At 33.6% G+C, this 24,873-nt stretch overlaps 1 protein-coding gene across 2 annotated transcripts; it reads left to right on the forward strand.

Annotated features, from left to right (window-relative positions):
• Nucleotides 1–352: 352 nt before the first annotated feature.
• On the forward strand, nt 353–24,873 carry LOC111049775 (NADH-cytochrome b5 reductase 2). Of its 2 annotated transcripts, XM_039438616.1 has the most exons (7): nt 353–545; nt 1,682–1,772; nt 8,603–8,804; nt 16,631–16,749; nt 19,361–19,565; nt 20,208–20,402; nt 22,380–24,873. In XM_039438616.1, exons 2-7 carry the CDS (start codon nt 1,752–1,754, stop codon nt 22,550–22,552), a joined length of 915 nt encoding a protein of 304 aa, XP_039294550.1. In that variant the 5' UTR covers nt 353–545; nt 1,682–1,751; the 3' UTR covers nt 22,553–24,873. The 2 variants fall into 2 exon arrangements, with proteins under 2 accessions (XP_039294550.1, XP_039294549.1); XM_039438615.1 differs by lacking the exons at nt 353–545; nt 1,682–1,772 and adding an exon at nt 5,581–5,855.

Here is a 24,873-nt window from a genome sequence, read left to right on the forward strand (position 1 = left end):
TATTCTTGAATACTTATTTTTGCAAGCCACAAATAATGAAAAAAATATTTTTCAATTGTGATTGATTCATTTTATATTTTTATTCAACTATTTTTTGTTTTATGGAGTTTCTTATTTCTTTGCAATTGAATGGTCACAAAAACTTAGTGTTGCATTTTTAGTAGAACTTTAATGATCAATATTTTGTTTTTTATGATTGAATAATGCTCTTATTCAGTCCATCAGTATCTATTCCGTAGTTTGTAACATTTCAAGCCGAAGTTCTTAAAATAGGCCTTTCACATCATGTCCTGCAGTTTAAAAGCTCGCGCTTTGCAAATACTAGTATGGCACTGGAAAGACGGCAAACAGCTGTTTTGTTATAATACCTGAAAACTGATTGTGTAGTCTGCAAACCGCATTCCAGTTCCAAGCAGTTGCAAAACTTCTCAGTATTCAATTTTTGAAGCATCTATTCTTGAATTGCCTGTATTATCCTCTTTTTCTAATTACAATAATATAGTTTCAGTATTAACCAGTATTGAATTTCTCTATTAATCAAGACGGTAAGCTCTGGAATTCTTTTCTAGTTCCAAAGTATTTCAATAACTCTTTTGCGTTGTGATTTTTTGCTGCCCTGGATTAGTTATTGATCTATCACATATATTCCTTTAAAATATCTTGTTCATGATATTGTTATGTAGTTTTGTTTCATTTGGCACTAGTCGCCACTATTTTTTGGTTATTTCAAGCTATGAAAAACAAGGTTATGTTGCGACATGTTGATTAACTTTAGTATAGGTTAGAATTTAATTTGTTGTAGCTTGTTTGCTTTCTGCTTAAAGTTTGGTGATTTATTTTGTTTTTAGTCTATGAGGCTTGTATAACGAAAGTACTCCAGGCTAGGACACTAGTAAAACACTAATTTGTCCAAGCAAGTATCTAGGCATTAGCTCTTATAGTGATTTTTACACCAGAGGCAGTCCAATAAACTTGAAAGACTCTTTAAATTAGTCAACATTTCATAGGGTATCCAGAGTCTAGAAAGCTGTAAGATTCTACTACCCAGGCATAAACAGAAAATCTGGAGAATCGTATAATATTCGCGCACCATGCTAAGAAATTAGATTAGATCTGGACACCGGACACCACTGCGTTGGTGACTGATGTCTGAGATCATCGCAGGGCATTTAATCCAATTAGAGCTATTATACACAGACACTACCTGTGTCCTTGTGTAATAAAATACGCTCTGCATTCAAATATATGTTAGCTCTGCTAGGCAAAAAAGTATACCATTGATTAATTATGGATGTTTTGACTCATTGTCAGACTGCTTTTGTGTGTGATACTTTTATAAGAATCAATGGTTTTCTTTTTATACTCACAAGAGCAAAAAGCAAAGTCAGGTGGGACGCTCAACAACCAGAAAATGAAGTTTTCACTTCTAAATCCTTTCATTCTATTAATATTATAGGCCTATTCAACTTTAAGATGATTCTTACTCAATTCTGGTGTCTTCATTACGATCCAAGGATAGAGGAATTGTCCATGTTCTTATCTCCTTATCAGGATCGTCCGATATTAAATCTAGCTGTGAGTGTATAGAGTTTATCTTACACCACTATATTCTGAGGTGGTGAAGTGACTTATCCAATCTAATTAAACCTTTTTTCAATGACTTTTCTCTGTTTTCTTTCAGAATGTTTTAAATTCTCCAGTATTATTCAACTAAATTCTCACAGTATTGATTGGCTCCTACCTACTTCAATATGAGTGCTTCCGGATATGTGGTAAGTTTGAATCAAATTCAATATTAAATCAATCAAATTTAATTTCATAATAATATCGTGTAAACTGGCTGGCTCAGGTCTGGTGTATGGAGTTTTGAGATTGCTCCTGTTCAATTACAGTCTGATGCAATGTGGAATGGCTCAAAACTATGAACACCTCATGAACTGTCTAAAAATCGAAATACATTGCACGATGGAGGATATTATTTTAGGAAATGAGAAAGCAGTTTCTGGGGCTAAATTTTGGAATAGTATTTGACTCTGTGAGCCCCCAGACACAAAAAGATCTTGAAGAATACAGGGCTTCTTTCGTAACCTAGCGACTGTTTTCAGGAACCTGGACAGATGGTTTAACGTGTTCATCCGATTTTGAAATTCCATAATACACACATTTTATAAGATAATTCAATAAACGTATCAATCAAGGCATTTACTTCTGTTAAGATTTGGATTTTTTCCACTCTATCATGCTTAAGACTATCAATAAATGGTTTAATTGGTTCAGAAAATACTCATTAATCTTCTGCACAAAAAAATTAAATAAATTCACTAATTCATTAATTAGTTAATTTTTTATTATCTATAAGCATAGAAAAACGATAGCATGAGAAGATATCCCATGATATTGGTCGTTCATGTTGCAAATTTCAAGCAGATTTTTTACTAAATCAAGCCGATTACTGTTGACAACTGTCTATTATCACTGTTTTGTTGGGGCGAGAGTGTAAGAACGGCACAGTATGAGAGACTACCATCGTCACTTAGCTTCACCAAAAACAACTACTAGGACTATCGGCTTAAGTTAATAGTGAAATTTGGAACATGAACGCCCTACACCATGTAATATCTTCTTATGCTATCTTTTTTCTATACTGTAAGTTGGGCAACTGTCAAATAGTGTTATAAATTGCAAAATTTATTTTATTAGTGAGTCAACCTATTATTTTGTTTAGCATTGATACCTATCTCAAGCCTCACCAAACCACACTCAAATTTTAAACAGTTTTTTTTTTCGTTATGGAAACTTCAGTTGGCCAGACTAACAAACTATTTTTAAAATTGGAGTTTTTCTTGTATATTGTCGTACGGTGTATAGAGAGTGTGTAACTCGTGCCAAAATTTTCTATCTTCAATTTTTTCCCTCATACTCTTCATCTTTTTCTATCTCTATTTCTCATCTCGAGTACCGTATTCCTCATTTTATTTTCATACATTTATCATTGCTTGATGTTTGCCTTATTTAAAAATTATTGTCTGTTAGTAATTTACATTTCTGAAAATCACATCCTGGTGGTTTGGAATACACCTAAACTTCCGGTCCATTCATCCCTCATCACATGATCATGCACAAGTGTAGGACTCGTTTGCGTATCATCACTTGTTGTTTTCTATTTACAGTACATACTTTACTAATACACAATCTAATTTTATCGAAATATGTAAGCACATCACCTATATCATCCTTATTGAAAGAGTTTTACAAATTTACGACAGAACTTGAGTTTATCATAGGGAGGTCCACGTTATAAAGGCAGTGTTTGATTAGCAATGTTATTTGTTATCTTTGTCTATCTTGAATGGGTTGAGTTGAATTCAATATTTGTCACCATTGTTATTATTGATGGAGTAGCTTAATATTTTAGTTTTTGCTATATAATGAGATCCACGTTATAATGGCAGTGTTTGATTAGCAATGGTATTGCTATCATTGTCTATTACTCAACAAAGCTGATAGCGCTATCTCTTTCTCGCGTTGGTCTGTTGCCAGATTGTCTTTTAACAATGTCAATCAAATCAATTCAAAATCAATTTATTTCCATGAAGAACAAAAAATACAAAATATTCATTTTTTACATTATACTTGGAATTTACACTGCAAGGTCTTGGGACCCGTGCGCAGTGTAAGGGTGTTGTATTTTCATTAAGTAAAATTACTAACAAATTTTTTTAATCGTACTGTATTTGCTATGTTTTGATTTAAACTAGAAGAATATGAAAAACTGTAAAAAATAAAAGAGAAAAAGACAGAAAGAACTGATAGATAAAGAAAGAGAAAAAGACAGAAAGAACTGATAGACAAAGAAAGAGAAAAAGACAGAAAGAGCTGATAGATAAAGAAAGAAACTGAAAGTTTAAAAACTAATATAACTGATCGAAACGCCATTGTTAAAGATAAGTTAAGTTAAGAAATTTTCTGTATAGAGAAATAATAATATTGAGATATAGTAGAAAAAAGGGAGAATATAGAAAGATATATAGAAAAAAGTGACATAATAGATTTATTTTTCATCCAAAATGTATTTTGATCCTCCATATTCAAGCATTCACTCAGAAAAGGCGAGAAATGTAGAATTAATAATTAATTAACAATATATTTCATCTTAATTATGAAAAACCATCTTGAAATTATTGAAAAATATAATTTCTTGCTTAATAAAATATATGCTAATTGATTATTTTAAACGAGAATGAACAGTTGATATTACATCAATAAACCTGTATCAGCTACCGTCTATAGAAGGCATTGACAAGACTGACGAGGATCGGCAACGTTGTTCTCCTATCTTTCTCCACTGCCATTATAACGTGGACCTCACTATACGACTCGTTGGGGATCATCAATTGTTGTTATCTATCTACAGTACATACTTTTCTATTATATAATTTCATATTATCGAAATATTTAAGCACATTACCTATAATAACTATTTTCACTTGCTTTTTTCCTATCAACTGTTCATACTTTTATCTTTCATAATCTTACATTATTACAATATGTAAACACGTTACCTATGTTCACTGCATTAAAACTGTTATCAGAATTAATTCTCATTCATTAACTGCTTTATAAACGTTATAAACAGTAATTTTCATTCAGAATATTATTCTACTTTCTTCCATTATATTATAAGAAGGGAACATTATTCGATTGTTAGTTACTATCACATGCTCTATAGTGAGGTGCACGTTATAATGGCAGTGGAAAAAGATAAGAGAACAACGTTGCCAATCCTCTGTCTTGTCAATGCCTTCTGTAGTCGGTAGCTGATGTACAGGTTTATTGGTATAATATTAACTATTCTTTTCTTGTTAATAATAATCAATTATATTTTGTTCGTCAAGGAAATGTGTTTTTCAACTATACATGTTTATAATTCAGAGTTGATTATATTTATAAATTGTTGAAAAACGATCTGGAAACGTTGCGGAGGTAGAAAGGGATAGCGCTATCTGCTTTGTCGAATGATTGACAAGGATAGATAACACCAGTGTTGTAGAAATCAAATACTGTCATTATAACGTGGAACTATTTGATGTTGTGATTAAGGAATGTAATGTAATAACTCACTTTAGCTACTATCTCATGCTCTATATTGAGGTCCACGTTATAATGGCATTGGAGAACGATAAAACATCGTTGCCGATATTCTGTCTTGTCAATGCCATTTATAGACGGTAGCTGATACAGGTTTATTTATGTATAATATTAACTGTTCATTCTCGTTTAAAATAATCAATTATATTTTATTAAGCAAGAAATTATATTTTTCAATAATTTCACAATGAATTTTCATAATTAGGATTAAATATTTTGTTAATTAATTATAGTTCTACATTGTTGAAAAACGATCTGGAATCGTTGAGGAGGTAGAAAGGTATAATGCTATCTGTTTTGTCGAATGATAGACAAGGATAGCAACACCAGTGTTAAATCAAATACTGTCATTATAACGTGGAACTCACTGTAGTTACTATCTCATGCTCTAGATAGCGGCACAATCGGTCACTCATTAAATTTCCACACAGTCTGGTTTTTCAGCTCACTTCATAACATTCCAGTTTGTAACGTGTTGCATTCGATGCATGCCTCTTTCACCATGTGCGGCTGCTGCCAAAGTGACATTGAAACGTTTATCAGATGACATTCAAGATGTGTGTAACTTTGAAAATTTTGCTATCACAATTAGGTTGAACGGTGTGTGTGTGTGGTTGTGATTTTGTATGAAATTGTAATTTAATAGTTGAAATATTTTGAACTGTCAAAATTGTGTAAAAATGGGAGACTGGTTCGGTGAAGATAAGGTAAAAGTTGTTTCACTTAACCTATATTTCATAGTTTTTAAGTAATGTTTCTTTGCGGATTTCTTAACCTATATCCAATGCACAAAGTATCCAATTTTGGTAGAGATTTAGTGGGGAGGATATTTTTAATATTCTTTCCGAAGAATGGACATTGATATGTCAAAAGCTCCGCCAATTTATGTAGATGCATAACAATATGATTATTATCTATAGTTATTATATTACAAATTGCTTTTTCATATCATATTATACAGTTCAATAATTATTTTCTTAGTCTATATTATGTAAATTCATCTATAATTTTGCTGTATTGTAAGCTATTGTATATAAGTGTATAAGCCAGTATATATTGTAATCTACATAAATAAAGTACTCAATCAATCAATCAATCAATGCACAATAACACATTGTGTTGAAATATTTCAACATGTGAAAGTTCTATCGAACACGTTTTTCAACCTGTACTTGTTAGTAATTCTTTAAATTGTTTCTCTACAGATTTTTTTATATCAAATTATATTTATTATTTATGTTTGGTTGTTTTATTCTTTCAGTACTAAAAAAAAATCAATTTTGTTGAACTACACACTTCTATTTATATAGTTAAACTACACAGTATTCATAAATTTTATTTTAAGTTGAATGTTTTTTTCTTCAAGTAAATTTTATTTTTGTTATTAACTTATTTTTTTATTAAATTTTCAACTTTACGTCTCTTTGTGCTCAAATTTACATTTTATACTCGTTTGTCAACCTCCTGAATAAAATAAAAGCTTTACTTCTTAGGGGTTTGAATAGAAATCAACGATCACTAATTTCTAAAAAAGCTGCCCAGTAAGCATTGGTATCAAAATAATAATATGGAGCTGCTTACTATGAAAATAATTGTAGCTCATACCTTAATTTCATAATAACGTACCATATTCCATAACGTTTTCCCGGAGAGCACAAAAAATAGACAGTGTCAATATTTTAAAATATTGATAATTTGTTTGAAAGTTATCTCTGTAGCTATAGGTGTTATCATAAAAAACTTGACATAGCAAGTAAATAATAGTTTGGAATTATCATTTCGTTTTATGTGAATGTCAAGTTCAAATAAAAAGAATGCATTTCTTAGATAAGCGACATTTTTTTATTACTGAAGATGCTTGTGTGCTAAATAGACTGAGTCTATCTTATCATTAATTTTGAACAGCAATAATAAACTATGTTGTCTATTTCTCCAAAAGTTTGTCATCTATGTATCTTGTCATCTGTTTATAAATTAGAATTAAAACCGTTTTGGGCTTATAAGCCTGTGGTACTTTTCTGTAAGTTGTTTAATTCTTAATGATTAAATAAATAAATCTCTCATTAGCTAAAAAATAGAATTACTTCCGAAATCAGATTTCTTAAATAAAAATGACATTTCTTATTCAAATATTTTACTTATTCAATTCTACACGGATATCTCCCAATTTCATGGCTCTATTGATAGTGAAGGAAGTACATAAATCAACCTAGTAATTGTCAACTACTATAACGGAGTCATTACATTAATATTAATGATTTTCCACATTGACTCCAATTATTAATTCAATTGTAATCAACTGTTTCAACACATTGTTTTCATGTGATTTTATCGATATACTTTATTTGGATTTTGTCTTTTAGCCTACCTATTCTATTACAATATTTCTAGTTCTTGTTCCTGTGTTTTATTGTTAATTGCTGAAGACCTGTTTTTCAAAGAATTTCTGATACGCTTGGGAAAAAGCGACTACAGTTAGCTAACCATAGCACCTGATTAACATTGGTTTGCTATCATTGTCTGTCATTAGACAAAGTAGATAGCTCTATCTTTTTCCAAGTCTCACTGATTTCATATAGTTTATATACTAGTAGTTCTGTGAACAGTAGACCTCGCGCTCAATAAGTTACATTGATCTGTTATGTTTTCTCAAAAATTAAAAAATAATTTATCAATTTAAAATGTCTAGAAAAAATCCTAAATAAAAATAGAGCTTTCTGTCCTATCGTACCGTGACGTGTCGTCCCGGAATGTGAGTGTGAGCGCTGTTATCAAGTCTGGCTGCAACTGTCTACAACGTTGATGGAAAGATACATTTTCAAGATGTTCGATGTTTTTGAACGGGTAGTATTATAGTCCACTAAACAGCTGATTTATGATGAATAATTCTATAGTCTGATTTTTACTCTAATATTGGCGTATGAAGGAGGCTCCTTTTTCCGTTTATATTATCCTTGAAATGCAAAACTTCCAAAAAACCTTGTATATACGTCTACGCGCAATTTAAAAAGGAACATACCTGTCAAATTTCATGAAAATCTATTACCGCGTTTCGCCGTAAATGCGCAACATATAAACATTTAAACATTAAGAGAAATTCCAAACCGTCGACTTGAATCTTGGACCTCATTTCGCTCGGTCAATTATATATATCAGCTACCGTCTATAGAAGGCATTGACAAGACAGAGGATCGGCAACGTTGTTCTGCTATATTTCTCCACTGCCATTATAACGTGGACCTTACTATAGTCGAGAGCATGTGTTTCCAGATGGTGACACTCAGACCAGTCGATTCTAGTCTCCGCGACTGTCACCATTTGAAAACACATGCTCTCGACTAGAGTCGAGTCTCTTCTCGACCTGAGTCGCGTAAGTGTGAGTTGAGCCTTAGACGTTTATCAACTTTTATTTATAATTTTGACTCAATTTTAATAATTTATTGTTGTATTTCAGACGTTTCCAGTGGTGATCGGCCTGGGAGTGGTGGTGTCGACGGCCGTTCTAGTGTCGTACCTGTTCTCCAAGAAAAAGTCGTCGCCGAAGACGCTGGTGGATCCGACGGCGATGGTGTCGTTGCCCCTCATTGAGAAGACAGAGATCAGCCACGACACGCGACGCTTCCGATTCGGACTACCGTCAGAAAAACATGTGCTTGGTGAGTAAGAACTTAGAGAAAAGTGATAGCATAAGAAGATATCCCATAGTTTGTAGAATTCATTCAAAGTTTGGAAGTTTTGTATCAAATGATGTTGTTGTGTATCAAGTTGAGGTGATTCTGTATCATGTTTGGTGATACTGTATCAAGTTGATATACTGTATCATGTTTGGTGATCATTTATTGTGTTACCATAGACAAAAGATAACATAAAAATCTGGTGTGGCGCACTCATACAACTTTCCTTGCCGTTATGAAAATTGATCACCTGACGCTAGTGTTCCCGCGCATCTCAAGTCTACTATTCAAAGATTTGAGCCAGCTGATGACAGGGCAATAACGCTGGAGACAACATGAGGTCTGCTATCTCTTCATAGTGAATGATTTAATAGAATCAACAATAATTTGCTATTGAATAATCACATTTTCTCGAATTTAAAGCTTATTTTCAATTTTAGGTGAAAATGTTACTGAACATTAATTGTAGAGATTTTCATGCTCAATCTACTCCACTTGATTTTTTTGTTTCAATTGTATCTGAAGCCTGATAATTGGGAATCTATCTGCATTGATGGGGCGGAGCTCCTGACATTTTTACAGATATGAATTTGATCAAAATCGTTGGAGCCGTTTCCGAGAAAATCACGAAAAACCCTGTTTTTGACAACATTTTCGCCATTTTAGCCGCCATCTTGAATTGCATTTGATCGAAATTGTTCGTGTCGGATCCTTATAGTGGAAGGACCTTAAGTTCCAAATTTCAAGTCATTCCGTTAATTGGGAGATGAGATATCGTGTACACAGACGCACATACACTCATACACACACACACACATACAGATCAATACCCAAAATCCAGTTTTTTGGACTCAGGGGACCTTGAAACGTATAGAAATTTAGAAATTGGGGTACCTTAATTTTTTTCGGAAAGCAATACGTTCCTTACCTATCGTAATAGGGCAAGGAAAGTAAAAAGGTATCCCATGGTTTGTAGAACCAATTCAAAGTTTGGAAGGGCTGTACCAAATTTTGTTGTTGTGTATCAAGTTGAGATGATACTGTATCATGTTTTGTGATTCTGTATCATGTGTGGTGATACTGTATCATTTATGTTGATACCATAGAGAAAAGATAACATAAGAAGATATCCCATGGTTTGTAGAATCAATTCAAAGTTTGGAAGTTTTTTATCAAATGATGTTGTTGTGTATCAAGTTGAGATGATACTGTATCGTATTGTGTTGGTACTGAATCATAGTTGCAGCTTAGAGAAAATATATCATAAGATATCCCATGGTATAGGGCGTTTATGTTCCAACTTTCACTGTTATAGAGAAAAGATAGCATGAAAAGATATGCCATGGTTTGTAGAACCAATTCAAAGTTTGGCTGTGTTGTATCAAATTTGGGTGTAGTGTATCAAGTTGAGATGATACTGTATCATGATACCGATGCATACATACGGGGTTCGCCATGTTTGGTGATTCTGTATCAAGTTGAGATTACACTGTATCATTTATGGTGATACTGTATCATTCATGGTGATATCATAGTGAAAAGATAGCACAAGAAGTTATCTTATGTTTTGTAGAATTCGTTTGAAATTGCATCAAATTTTGTTGTTGTGTATCAAGTTGAGATGATACTGTATCGTATTGTGTTGGTACTGTATTATAGTTATAGCTTAGAGAAAATATATCATAAGATATCCCATGGTTTGTAGAATCAATTCAAAGTTTGGAAGTTTTGTATCAAATTTTGGTATTGTATATCAAGTTGAGATGATACTGTATCATGTTTCATGGTACTGTATCATGTGTGGTGATACTGCATCATGTGTGGTAATACCATAGAGAAATGATCGCATAAGAAGATATCCCATGGTTTGTAGAATTAATTCAAAGCTTGGAAGTGTTGTATCAATTTTGGTGTTTTATATCAAGTTGAGATTATTCTGTATCATGTTTGATGATACTGTGTCATTTATAGTGATACCATAGAGAAAATATAGCATAAGAAGATATCCTATAGTTTGTAGAATCAATTCAAAGTTTGGAAGTTCTGTATCAAATTTTTGTGTTGTGTATCAAGTTGAGATGATACTGTATCATGTTTCATGGTACTGTATCATGTGTGGTGATACTGCATCATGTGTGGTGATATCATAGTGAAAAGATAGCACAAGAAGTTATCTTATGTTTTGTAGAATTCGTTTGAAATTGCATCAAATGTTGTTGTTGTGTATCAAGTTGAGATGATACTGTATCGTATTGTGTTGGTACTGTATTATAGTTATAGCTTAGAGAAAATATATCATAAGATATCCCATGGTTTGTAGAATCAATTCAAAGTTTGGAAGTTTTGTATCAAATTTTGGTATTGTATATCAAGTTGAGATGATACTGTATCATGTTTCATGGTACTGTATCATGTGTGGTGATACTGCATCATGTGTGGTAATACCATAGAGAAATGATCGCATAAGATATCCCATGGTTTGTAGAATTAATTCAAAGCTTGGAAGTGTTGTATCAAATTTTGGTGTTTTATATCAAGTTGAGATGATACTGTATCATGCGTGGTGATACTGTATCATTATGGTGATACCATAGAGAAAATATAGCATAAGAAGATATCCTATAGTTTGTAGAATCAATTCAAAGTTTGGAAGCTCTGTATCCAATTTTTGTGTTGTGTATCAAGTTGAGATGATACTGTATCATGTTTCATGGTACTGTATCATGTGTGGTGATACTGCATCATGTGTGGTAATACCATAGAGAAATGATCGCATAAGAAGATATCCCATGGTTTGTAGAATTAATTCAAAGCTTGGAAGTGTTGTATCAAATTTTGGTGTTTTATATCAAGTTGAGATGATACTGTATCATGCGTGGTGATACTGTATCATTTATGGTGATACCATAGAGAAAATATAGCATAAGAAGATATCCCATGGTTTGTAGAATCAATTCAAAGCTTGGAAGGGCTGTACCAAATTTTGTTGTTGTGTATCAAGTTGAGATGATACTGTATCATGTGTGGTGATACTGTATCATTTATTGTGAAACCATAGAGAAAAGTTAGCATTAGAAGATATCCTATAGTTTGTAGATTCAATTCAAAGTTTGGAAGTGTTGTATCAAATTTTTGTGTTGTGTATCAAGTTGAGATGATACTGTATCATGTGTGGTGATACTCTGTGAAAAAGCTTCTCACACTGCAATCTGTTAAAATTCTTCAACAGCCTTCCCAAGTAGATACGAGTTAAACTCTAGGTTCTACACAATTGTGAAGAACAAACAAGTTGAAAAGCAACTATACTCACTAAGGGAGTTGAGTGAGGAGCCTCTTTTTTGTGATCCTGCACCTCCACAATTTGAATATCCAGTTTCTCTAAATGTATGTGGCATAATGTTTCTGACCCTGCCTATCAGGATAACATGAACAATTCACTTTTAATCAGCTGACTATATCTGTATTTTACAGAAACGGTAAGATACAGATATAAGAAGCTTGGCATCAGCTGATTAAAAGTGAATTGCTCATGTTCGCGGCGCGTATAACTGTACGCACCTTTATGCTACCTTTTCTCTAAGCCTATACAGATAGAACCTTATAAGTACCTCTCAGATTCCAAATTCAAATTCAGATGTTCCAAATTTCAAGCCGTTTCCGGCGACTGCTGTTTATTATTACTGTTTTGTTGGGGTGAGAGTGTAATAGCGGCACAGTATGAGAGACTACCAGCGTCACATAGCTTCACCAAAAACAACTACTAGGACTATCGGCTTGAGTTAACAGTAAAAATTTGGAACATAAACGCCCTATACCATGGGCTATCTTATGATATCTTTTCTCTAAGCTATAACTATGATACAGTACCAACACAATATGATACAGTATCATCTCACATCTTAAAATATTAAAAACCATTTTCTAATACAAAAATTCATCATAAAAACAATTTTAAAGAAACCTAGAACTTATGATAGTAAGATTTTGTTCAGTGAAATTGATGTTAAAACTATACGACAGTTATATCTTAGTTGCATAACAAATTACAGTTTTAAATATAAGCATAATTTCCCTCTAGCCGATGACATAATCTTATAATCTTAGACCTAATACAATAAGAAAATATGAAATATATAACACCAACTTAGCTCTTCTTAGAAGGTAAGTTTACTACATTAGCAGTAAATTCATATATATACTAGAAAGTGAATTTCCACATAATAATTTCCAAAATAATAAACACAGAAAAAGAGCCATAGAGGCATGGCTGAAATTGAATTATTTCCAATCGTTGACTTTTATACAATAATCAACTTCATATTATTTAATTATATTTTCGAACACTTCATACGCTAAATTCAAGTTTATATATTACATCCCTGATTAAGCTGATTTAGCTGATTTAGCAAAAGGAATCTTCCTTTTGCCGGTGTTTTTGCCTCACCTACTGTACTTATGCATGTGAACATAAATTGAATCTTCATTTTATAACTATTATTTATAATATAAAGGATATCATTTCGTTATTATATCTAATTAAATAAATGTATGTATCTTGGTTTAAGTGCAGTAGCATATACTTATATTTATTTTTTGTAAAGCTTTGTTGTATTTTGTTTTTGGCAATAATTAATTATTTTATAATAAATCTATAAATCACGAAAATGGTGTACTATCGTATTCAATGTAACATTATGTGTAACTATGTTTTTCGATGTACCATCTACATTAATTGAGTTGAATATTTAATTTAATTATTTTATTTGCAGGTCTTCCGGTAGGCCAGCATATATTTGTGTCAGCGAAAATAGACGGGGAATCGGTGATCAGATCGTACACACCTGTTAGCTCAGATGAGGATCATGGATTCATGGATCTTGTTGTCAAGGTAAGCTAAATATATTGAACATTGAATTATTCAGACGCTAATGAATTAATAATTATCATTAAACGAAAATCCAAATTAAATGCTGTAAATCACCCCGAAGACTTCTGCTACTGCAAATATTGACAACAGGGTAAACAGCTAGATGGAAATTCGATGAGCGCTACTATTCAAAAATTATTTGTCAGCCCGGGAATCAAACCCGGTACCTCCCTATTGCCGGTCATAAATGCTTACCCTTACACCAAACTGACAATCTCTGGATAGCAGCGCTCATTTTATACGAAGCCATAGCGGCCAGCCAGCATGGCTAATTAATAAATATTATTAACTAGCTGGTCCGGCGAACTTCGTACCGCCAAAAAGTCAATGTATCTCATGTCATACTTGGCTTTATTTGGTGAATCATGAAATTTATCTCGCAATCAATATTTTCATTTACATCTCAATACGGACTTACTATGTGCATGCAGCATTTATTATTCCGAAACATATTCTTCTCAATCAATTGGTAGTAATATCTATCAGTAAAGTGTTGAATTGAAAAAAATAGATAGGTTAAATTAGTGTTTCAAATATGAATTTAATGCGTTCATAGTTGTGGATTGTCAACACATGATACAGTACCATGTAACATGATACAGTATCATCCCAACTTGATACACTACACCAAAATTTGATACAAAACTGCCAAACTTTGAATGATTCTACAAACCATGGGATATATTATGCGATCATTTCTCTAAGCTATAACTATGATACAGTACCAACACAATATGATACAGTATCATCTCAACTTGATACACAACACCAAAATTTGATAAACACTTCCAAACTTTGAATTGATTCTACATAAACGCCCTATACCATGGGATATCTTATGATATCTTTTCTCTAAGCTATAACTATGATACAGTACCAACACAATATGATACAGTATCATCTCACTTGATACACAACACCAAAATTGATAAACACTTCCAACTTTGAATTGATTCTACATAAACGCCCTATACGATGGGATATCTTATGATATCTTTTCTCTAAGCTATAACTATGACACAGTACCAACACAACATGATACGTTATCATCTCAACTTGATACACAACACCAAAATTTGATACAACACATCCAAACTCTGAATTGATTATACATAAACGCCCTATACCATGGGAATCTTATAATATCTTTTCTCTAAGCTATAACTATGATACAGTACCAACACTATATGATACAGTATCATCTCAACTTGATACACAACACCAAAATTTGATACAACACATCTAAACTCTGAATTGATTATACATAAACGCCCTATACCATGGGAAATCTTATAATATCTTTTCTCTAAGCTATAACTATGATACGGTTCCAACACAGTATGATACAGTATCATCTCAACTTGATACACAACACCAAAATTTGATAAACACTTCCAAACTTTGAATTGATTCTACATAAACGCCCTATACCATGGGATATCTTATGATATCTTTTCTCTAAGCTATAACTATGATACAGTACCAACACAATATGATACAGTATCATCTCAACTTGATACACTACACCAAAATTTGATAAACACTTCCAAACTTTGAATTGATTCTACATAAACGCCCTATACCATGGGATATCTTATGATATCTTTTCTCTAAGCTATAACTATGATACAGTACCAACACAATATGATACAGTATCATCTCAACTTGATACACAACACCAAAATTTCATAAACACTTCCAAACTTGAATTGATTCTACATAAACGCCCTATACCATGGGATATCTTATAATATCTTTTCTCTAAGCTTTAACTATGATACAGTACCAACACAGTATGATACAGTATCATCTCACTTGATACACAACACCAAAATTTGATAAACACTCCAAACTTTGAATTGATTCTACATAAACACCCTATACCATGGGATATCTTATAATATCTTTTCTCTAAGCTATAACTATGATACAGTACCAACACTATATGATACAGTATCATCCCAACTTGATACACAACACCAAAATTTGATAAACACTTCCAAACTTTGAATTGATTCTACAATAACCAGCAAAATTTCCTCTCCGAGAAATTGTACAGTGACCGGTCATGGCACGGTATATACGGTACGGTTACGGCCGGTCTAATGGGCATTGCCAGGCAACAATACACGTGAAGTATTCTTTTCCTACAGTTACGTTGAAAAGTGGCCATTGCTGCACTGATTACAGAACGCAAAGAATCACTTTTCCGCTCTAGTGCGGGAAAAATTTTTCTGCACTCCAGATTTGCAACATGGCAACGCAAAATACTTAGTAGGTTATATGGAGCAACAGTGCAGCAAAATCAAAATGAAGTTGGTAACAGTGACTGCTGTGGCTGCTATAGTGAGCAGAGGTGCAACCAAGCACAACGCGCTAATTATTATTCATTATATATTATAACCAAGGACAACGAGGACTTTAGGATTTTAGGATTAAGGTTTTTATCAATAATAAAATTACACAGAAAAACATTTGATAGATTTCAGGCAATTTTACCCATAATTACCCACTTTTCATATTCAATGGTAACTGTAGGAAAAACTTAATGTGAAATACGTGCGCAAAGTTCCTCTGCTGCACTCAAGAAACCATTCCGCCCTCGCCTACGGCTCGGCGTAAACGTTTCTTTCGGTGCAGCAAACTGACACTTTGCGCACTAGTTGCACAAATAACTATTGTTGCATGTGCCGTTCCTATATCGGTCCTAGTATGATACGGTGCAGTGGGTAGACACCTTCATAATTATTTTATAATAAATCTATAAATCACGAAAATGGTGTACTATCGTATTCAATGTAACATTATGTGTAACTATGTTTTTCGATGTACCATCTACATTAATTGAGTTGAATATTCAATTTAATTATTTTATTTGCAGGTCTTCCGGTAGGCCAGCATATATTTGTGTCAGCGAAAATCGACGGGGAATCGGTGATCAGATCGTACACACCTGTTAGCTCAGATGAGGATCATGGATTCATGGATCTTGTTGTCAAGGTAAGCTGCAATTATTCAAATGCTAATGAATTAATAATCATTATTAAACGAAAATCCAAATTAAATGCTGTAAATCACCCTGAAGACTTCTGCTACTGCAAATATTGACAACAGGGTTAACAGCTAGATGGAAATTCGATGAGCGCTACTATTCAAAAATTATTTGTCAGCCCGGGAATCGAACCCGGTATCTCCTAATTGCCGGTCTGGAATGCTTACTCTTACACCAAACTGACAATCTCTGTATAGCAGCGCTCATTTTATACGAAGCCATAGCGGCCAGCCAGACTGGCTAATTAATAAATATTACTAACTAGCTAGTCCGGCGAACTTCGTACCGCCAAAAAGTCAATGTATCTCATGTCATACTTGGCTTTATTTGGTGAATCATGAAATTTATCTCGCAATCAATATTTTCATTTACATCTCAATACGGTTTTACTATGTGCTTAGTCATGCAGCATTTATTATTCCGAAACATATTCTTCTCAATCAATTGTTAGTCTATCAGTATCGTAACATCTAATTTATTATTATTTATTATTATTATTATAATTGTAACATCTATCATAATCATCTAACATAATTGTAACATCTATCAGTAAAGTGTTGAATTGAAAAAAAATAGATAGGTTAAATTAGTGTTTCAAATATGAATTTAATGCGTTCATAGTTGTTGATTGTCAATAGATGGTCCAGGAAATATGCGATATACGATGAATCACACAAAATTCCATATTCTTTCCATCTTCCATTTTAGGATGAATATCAGCTAAGCTATATTCAAAAAAAATGTAAATTATTCTGTCATTCTTCAGTAATTAATGAATGAAATATGAACAACTCTCTTTCATGAGGTGAATATTTTTTTCCAAAATTTTCCAGTTTCTCATTGATAGGGGATTGATAATTATTTGTATAGGTCTTCTAAGGAACCATTATCTACAGCTGGTACTAATCAACTACACTAACTTCAACTCGAAACTACCGTTTTAATACCAGTACATAATTTATCACAGGGTGACGTGTTTATTACAGCTGGTAACTTTAGATGCTAAATCAGGGGAGACTCATGTTTGTGGGTGTATGACTCGACACCAATTGCCGATCTGGCCGCACCGATCATAGGGCGTTTGGTGGGAATGACAAACTGTTCAGATCTGTAAAATTGCCTTCCCTTAACGCTGTGTTTTATGATGTATGATCGGAGGTTGAAAAAAAATGATCCTCGTATATTTAACAGTACAAATTCGAATAATAAGGCATTCTCTCTGTTTTGTTCTATTTATTTATTTATTTATTTTATTTTTATTTATTTATTCACCAATTCACTAGAAATTTACAAAATAACACTTATCAACTAATATACATTGGTGTGGCTGGAAAAAGAAGCCTTGAGCTCCAGCCACGAGTTCGAAAATATTCTTTAAATATTCTACACGATGCGCCAGAGAAAATCACTTATTTAAAAAAAATCCCGCGGGTGAATTGGTCGTGTAGAGGGGCAGGAGGGGGCGCATCAGGAGGGTGAAGTTCCCAAATTTATCCTCCCACAAGTAAGTAGTCATCATGCTCTGGTCTAGAGAGCAGCGGGCCTTCGCAGTTGAGAGCTTCTTTTCTAATGGTCGATCACTTGTTGTTTCAAAGCAACGTGCCTTCCGCGATAGATTTGAAATACCTCCTCTTAGACTCGTTCCTGGCCGTAATTCGATTTTGTCGTAGGTTAATTAATTTCGAGAGTTTGGAAGTGTCGCTAAACCCAGAAATGGACTTCAACGAACCATCAGAACTCCAGAAAATATCGAAAGAGTGAGGCAGTCAGTTATGTGTTCTCCCCGGCGTTCAGCTCGCAAACACGCAGCTGCTATGGCAATTTCTGACTTCATTGCTCGACAAATTTTCCAAGACCTTTAATTTCATCCCTTTAAATTGGCTGTTCTTCTAGAATTGACTGAACGCGATTTTGTTGCCCGTCAAAATGCATGTGATATGCTGATTGACTACCTGCCTGAAGATGCGGTGATTTTTTTCAGTGACGAGGCTCATTTCCACATGTGTTTCCTCAATTTGATTTTCTTATACGGTTATTTGAAATCCCTGGTTTATATAGGTTTATATCGATCGACCACGGAGCACATATCACACCTCAAGAACAACATTTGCGACACCATTGCCAACATACTGATTGATATACTTTATTTTATGATTATAATTTTTACAAGAAGCACTGAATGGGAGAGAAAAACTAAGGATACTCCTTGTACTATTCCTCTCCAAAATTTAGATAATAATTTAAAAGTCCGAAATGAGGTTATGATTCCACTTTTCTGAAATTTAGTTCTTTTTCACTCAAAAACAACTAAATAGTGCAACGAGTGTATACAAATTTCAAAAATCGAGTTCATCATTGTATGCGCAATGGGGGTCGCCATTGATCTGATGTAATTTTCAAGACTGAATGAAAAAATATTGGGAAATTGTATTCTCATTTATAAAAAAAGATTGCAATAATAACTTTAGTACTTTTGTTTTTATTGTCCTTTCAAATAAGTAAGTTTCTCTGGCGCACCTTGTATTTAATTCGTATATTTATTGAATTTGTCGATTTCAGGTGTACTTCAAGAACGTGCACCCGAAATTCCCGGAAGGAGGCAAACTGAGCCAGTACTTGGAGCACCTGAAACTGGGCGATGAGATTCAGGTGCGAGGCCCCTCAGGGCGGCTGCAGTACCTCGGCAAGGGCAACTTCTCCATGAAAATACTCAGGAAGGATCCTCCCACACACGTCAAGGTCAAGCAGATCGCCATGATTGCTGGTAAGCTGATAATAATCAGAATTTCAGAAAACTTTGGAATTAACTTTTCAATTATTCACTTGAAAAAAATGAAGATTATGGAGTTATCAACATCAACTGATATTCAAACTTTATCGTCTGCTTTTTCTTTAGAGCTACTTTTGAATATAAATAAAAACAGAAATCCAACTCTCTACTCTTGATTTAATTGAGTAAACAATTTTAAAAAGGGTACCTAGTTAGATTTATATTTTTATTTATATTCACAATTATCTTGTCACTACCCAGCCTTGTCAAGGTCAAGCAAATAGACATGATTGCTGGTGAGCAAATAGTCAAACTTCACAATAATTATTCTCTTTAGAATGAAAACACTTGAATATTATGGAGTATCCATATTGGTTTGCCTAACTAATATACTATTTGGGAACACAATAAGCTTCAGTTTCGTGTGGGATTCTTTGAACCTTTGGATCCTTGAATCCGTCCCTTCAAAAATAATAATAGTCGTTCTTTTTAATAGCAAAAAGTGATTTATTAATAAGCGGTTCGTGTTGAAAAACAACATTGAAGAATAAATTAATGTTTTAGGCCTACATGAAGATGTAATAAATGAATGTTTATAGGCCTAGATGATGAATAAATGAATGAATGACTGTTTAGGTGGAACAGGCATCACACCGATGTTGCAACTGGTTCGCTACATCACTAAAGACCCGAGCGATGACACTAAGATGTCGCTGTTGTTCGCCAATCAGACTGAGGAGGACATTCTGCTGCGGCCTGAGCTGGAGGAGGTGGCCGCCAAACATCCCGACCAGTTCAAACTGTGGTACACCGTCGACAGGCCTACTGAAGGTATGTTCAAAATCAAATTGAAAGTCTATTTATTGAGTTGAAACCGTATACAAACAGGTTCAGTCAAAACATTAAACTGGAAGCAATAAAAAGACAACAAAGTATAACCACAGAGAAAAAATAGCATGATAGAGGTATCATATTGTGTTGATACTGTATCATGTGTGGTGATACTGTATCATTCTGTGACAATACTGTATCATAATGATACCATAGGGAATAGATAGCTTAAGAAGATATCCCCCATGGTATAGGGATATCTTTATTTTCCAAATTTCATTGTTAACTCAAGCCGATAGTCAGTAGGTTAGTTCTTTTTCGTGAAGGTATGTGACGCCACGACACGAGACGTTTCCAATTCGGACTGCCGTCAGACAAACATGTGCTTGGTGAGTGAACCCATAGAGAAAAGATGGCATAAGCTGGGCCGGCCACTAGAACCGTTTTCGTCCGAACTAGCATCGGCCAAAAACTACCGAACACGGCCGAACGATCCCCCAGCAAATAAAGGAATAGATGCTCGTCCATTGCAACAGGTTCATACGGCCGTCTCCGGCCGATCAATTTTTCGATCCGAAATGAATAGGATTTTCCGGCTCTATCCGACCGAACTAACTAGTCAATTCAAATTCAAATCAATTCATTGCCACAGACAAACACTTTACAATTTGTATCGGCCACGTCAATATTACAAACTATATTAGAGATCATACAACAATAGCAATTATCTAAAAATCTAGATAGACTCCATGTTAACATTGAAATATTCATCCACACTATAAAAACAGTTTTTTATAAAAATATTCTTAATTCTTAGTTTAAATTCCCCTGAGCGTCAAACCTCGAACATTTGGTGGTAAATGGTTATAAAACTTTATAGAAAAGGCCTTGAAACTCGTATGGCTGAATTTGTAAGAGCAGTACTCATTCCTCAGATTCGATTTATTCCTTGTGTTATAAGAATGAATGTTGTCATGAGTTGAGAATAAATGTGGATTTGACTTTACAAAAAGCAGACAATTAAACATAAAAATACAAGGTAAGCTCATGACTCCCAATCTAATGAACAACGGTTTACAGTGAGTTAAAGGAGGCACATTACAAATTGTTCTAAAAATAAAAATAAATTCGTATGGCTTTTGTTGGTGGGGAGTTCCCTTTCGGGAATGTTCCACCGCCTGAATATATAATTTAAGCCGTCAATGGGCCTTACGACTGTCATACTTCAGCCGGGACCGACAGTTTAACGTGCCCATCCGATAACACGGGAGTGATCTGGTTAAAAAACTTTTGGTAATGAGAGGGGTTCGAACCCGGGATCTCTATGCTGCTACGCAAGCACTCTATCCACTAGACCACGGATCACTCCACAAATTGTTCTAATTGCTCTTTTCTGTAATACAAATAAACATTGAGAATGGCTGCCATTCGCCCATAATATAGTGCCATAAAGAAGATGAGAATGAACATAACTATAATAAACGTTTAATAATGTTTTCAAAGATACTATTTCCTTCAACTTTCTTAACATAAAAATACCTTTGGTAACTTTTTGGCATAGTATACTCTACATGACGATTCCACTTCAAATTACTCTGAATAAATATACCTAAAAATTTTACTGAGTGCACTGTACTTAAGTTGCTGTATGAAACAGATAAGTTTTGTGTCTTGTCTAAATTAAGAGCTAGGTTAGCCGAGCTGAGACAACAAAGTGTTCCTAACCTAAAATTGTTTCACAGTCTTGTTTGTTTTTTCTCGAAAACATAACACCTGATTTTAAAATAATTGTTATATGATTGACACATCTCCAATATTTGGTATAACTCATGGAATAAAGCTTGAAATTTAGCAATTTCACTCATAGATGGTGCCACCATCACCAATTTTCGTTTACTATAGTACTAAGATACATTGCAATTACAGCATTGCTATCTAGAGAACCTGTTATTTATGTATTTGTATTTATGTTTTAAGGCTGGAAGTACAGCGTGGGCTTTATATCGGCCGAGATGATCGCTGATCACCTGTTCCCTCCCTCCCCCGACACCCTGGTGCTCCTCTGCGGCCCCCCTCCAATGGTCAAGTTCGCCTGTCAACCTAACCTAGACAAACTGGGCTACGACTCCAAACTGCGATTCGCTTACTAGGACATTCAGCCCCCAATTAAAGCTATAGTGAGGTCCACGTTATAATGGCAGTGGAGAAAGATAGCAGAAAAACGTTTCCAATCCTCTGTCTTGTCAATGCCTTCTATAGACGGTAGCTGATACAGGTTTATTGATGTAATATTAACTGTTCATTCTCGTTTAAAATAATCAATTATATTTTATTAAGCAAGAAGTTATATTTTTCAATAATTTCATAATAAAGATGAAATATTTTGTTAATTGATTATCAATAATTGAATAAAAACACAAATATGTTGTCAAATTCTACACGGTTCTATGGAACGGTTCTACAATATTGACAATGACTCAGTCGAATTGATTATCAATTCCATATCGTTAAAAGACGATCTGGCAACAGAGCAAAAGAGATAGCGCAATCCGCTTGTTGAATGATAGACAAGGATAGCAATACCATTGCTAATCATAAACTGCCATTATAACGTGGACCTCACTATAGGTTGGCACACAACAGGGACAGTGAACAGTGAAAATATAATTACCATTAGCTCTTATGGTATTATTCATACTCACTGGGTAAGGATAGTCCGATAAGAACGTTTGAGAATTATATTTTTACTGTTGTGTGTTCAAATCCAGTTTTATAGTGTACACAATACTGTATCTAAATGCTATAGTGTGGTCCACTTTATGATGGAAGGATCTGATTAACATTGGTGTTGCTATCCTTGTCTATCATTCTACAAAGCTGATAGCGCTATCCTTGTCTAACTACACAATGTTGCCAGACTGTTTTTCAGCAATGTAGATAATATATAATTAATTAACAGAATATTCACTCTCAATTATGAAAATGTATTACTTAATCATTGAAAAATACATTGAAATAATAAAAATACAAAAACATTTGAACAACGCGGGGGTAACTTTGAGGGTTTTACAAAATACGGAGGGAGGACCGAGGAAAATACATAAAATGCGGATTGACTTACTTGATGCAGTCGGTTGTAACGTTGCGGTTTTAACGACGACTGGGGTCTCAGCCAGCTCTGCCGGGAGATAGCACTCTTATCCTCCTCCTCGGAGAGATAGACAGAGTTAGGTAGATTGATTGATTGATTGAGTACTTTATTTATGTAGATTACAATATATACTGTCTTATACACTTATATACAATAGCTTACAATACAGCAAAATTATAGATGAATTTTCATGATATAGACTAAGAAAATAATTATTGGACTGTATATGATATGAAAAAGCAATTTGTAATATAATAACTATAGATAATAATTATATTGTTATGCATCTACATAAATTGGCTGAGCTTTGGAGATATCAATGTCCATTCTTCGGAAAGAATATTAGAAATATCCTCCCCACTAACTCTCTACCAAAACGTTAATTTCGTTATTTAAACTAAGGATTTATTTATTAATGGAAATATTGTAAAAGTTTTAATCAATATGAATATTGAAGAGAAAAAAAAACAGAAAATTGATAAAGTGAAATAATTATATAAGATCAAATAATTGATTAATAAAATGAAGTAGGCTGAAAGTAGATCAGGGTTATCAACTTTCAGTAATATACAGCAGTATGCAGTGGATAATTAAAATAACATGAGTTTATATAAAATATATACAATTCGTTCTATAACATGGTTTAAAGTTTATATTGGTGGAATGGGTGAGGGATGGTTGTCATGTGATCGTTCTAGGGCCAGACAGTTTCAGTCATTTGTTCCAAAAGATGTTTTTTTAAAGTCAGAGAGAGAGAGAGAGAGAGAGAGAGAGAGAGAGAGAGGAACCAAAAGCAATAAGACGCACTACTGATTCCGTTCTAACCACATTAAAAATACAAAATCATTGAATGTAGATTCTCTTGACGAACAAAATGTAATTGATAATTTTTAAGAAGATGGACAGTTTATATTACATAAGATATAACGGTATCAGCTATCCTTTATAGAAGGCAACGTAGAGAATTGACAACGCTTTTCTCCTATCTTTCTCCACTGCCATTATAACTTGGACCTCACTGTACTTCCTCACATTGAGCCAAGATAATTGCAGCGAGTGACTCACTTGTAAAGTGAATATAGGTGCTTGAGTACTTGTTAGAATAATTACTAATAAGCTATTATTTGTTTGTCTAGTACTTATTAAAAATTACCTACTTGGGTAATTTGAAGTTATTTGAATCATGTGAAATGGATATTAGAACATTTGCAGATTATTTGATTTGCTTAAAAATTATCTGTCACAAATTCATTTCAATCGTCAAGTAAATAAATCTATCACCAATTTAATAATAAATTTTCATAATTGATTTGATAAGTA

Source organism: Nilaparvata lugens, chromosome 12, assembly GCF_014356525.2.
Source record: "Nilaparvata lugens isolate BPH chromosome 12, ASM1435652v1, whole genome shotgun sequence".
Lineage (NCBI taxonomy): Eukaryota > Metazoa > Arthropoda > Insecta > Hemiptera > Delphacidae > Nilaparvata > Nilaparvata lugens.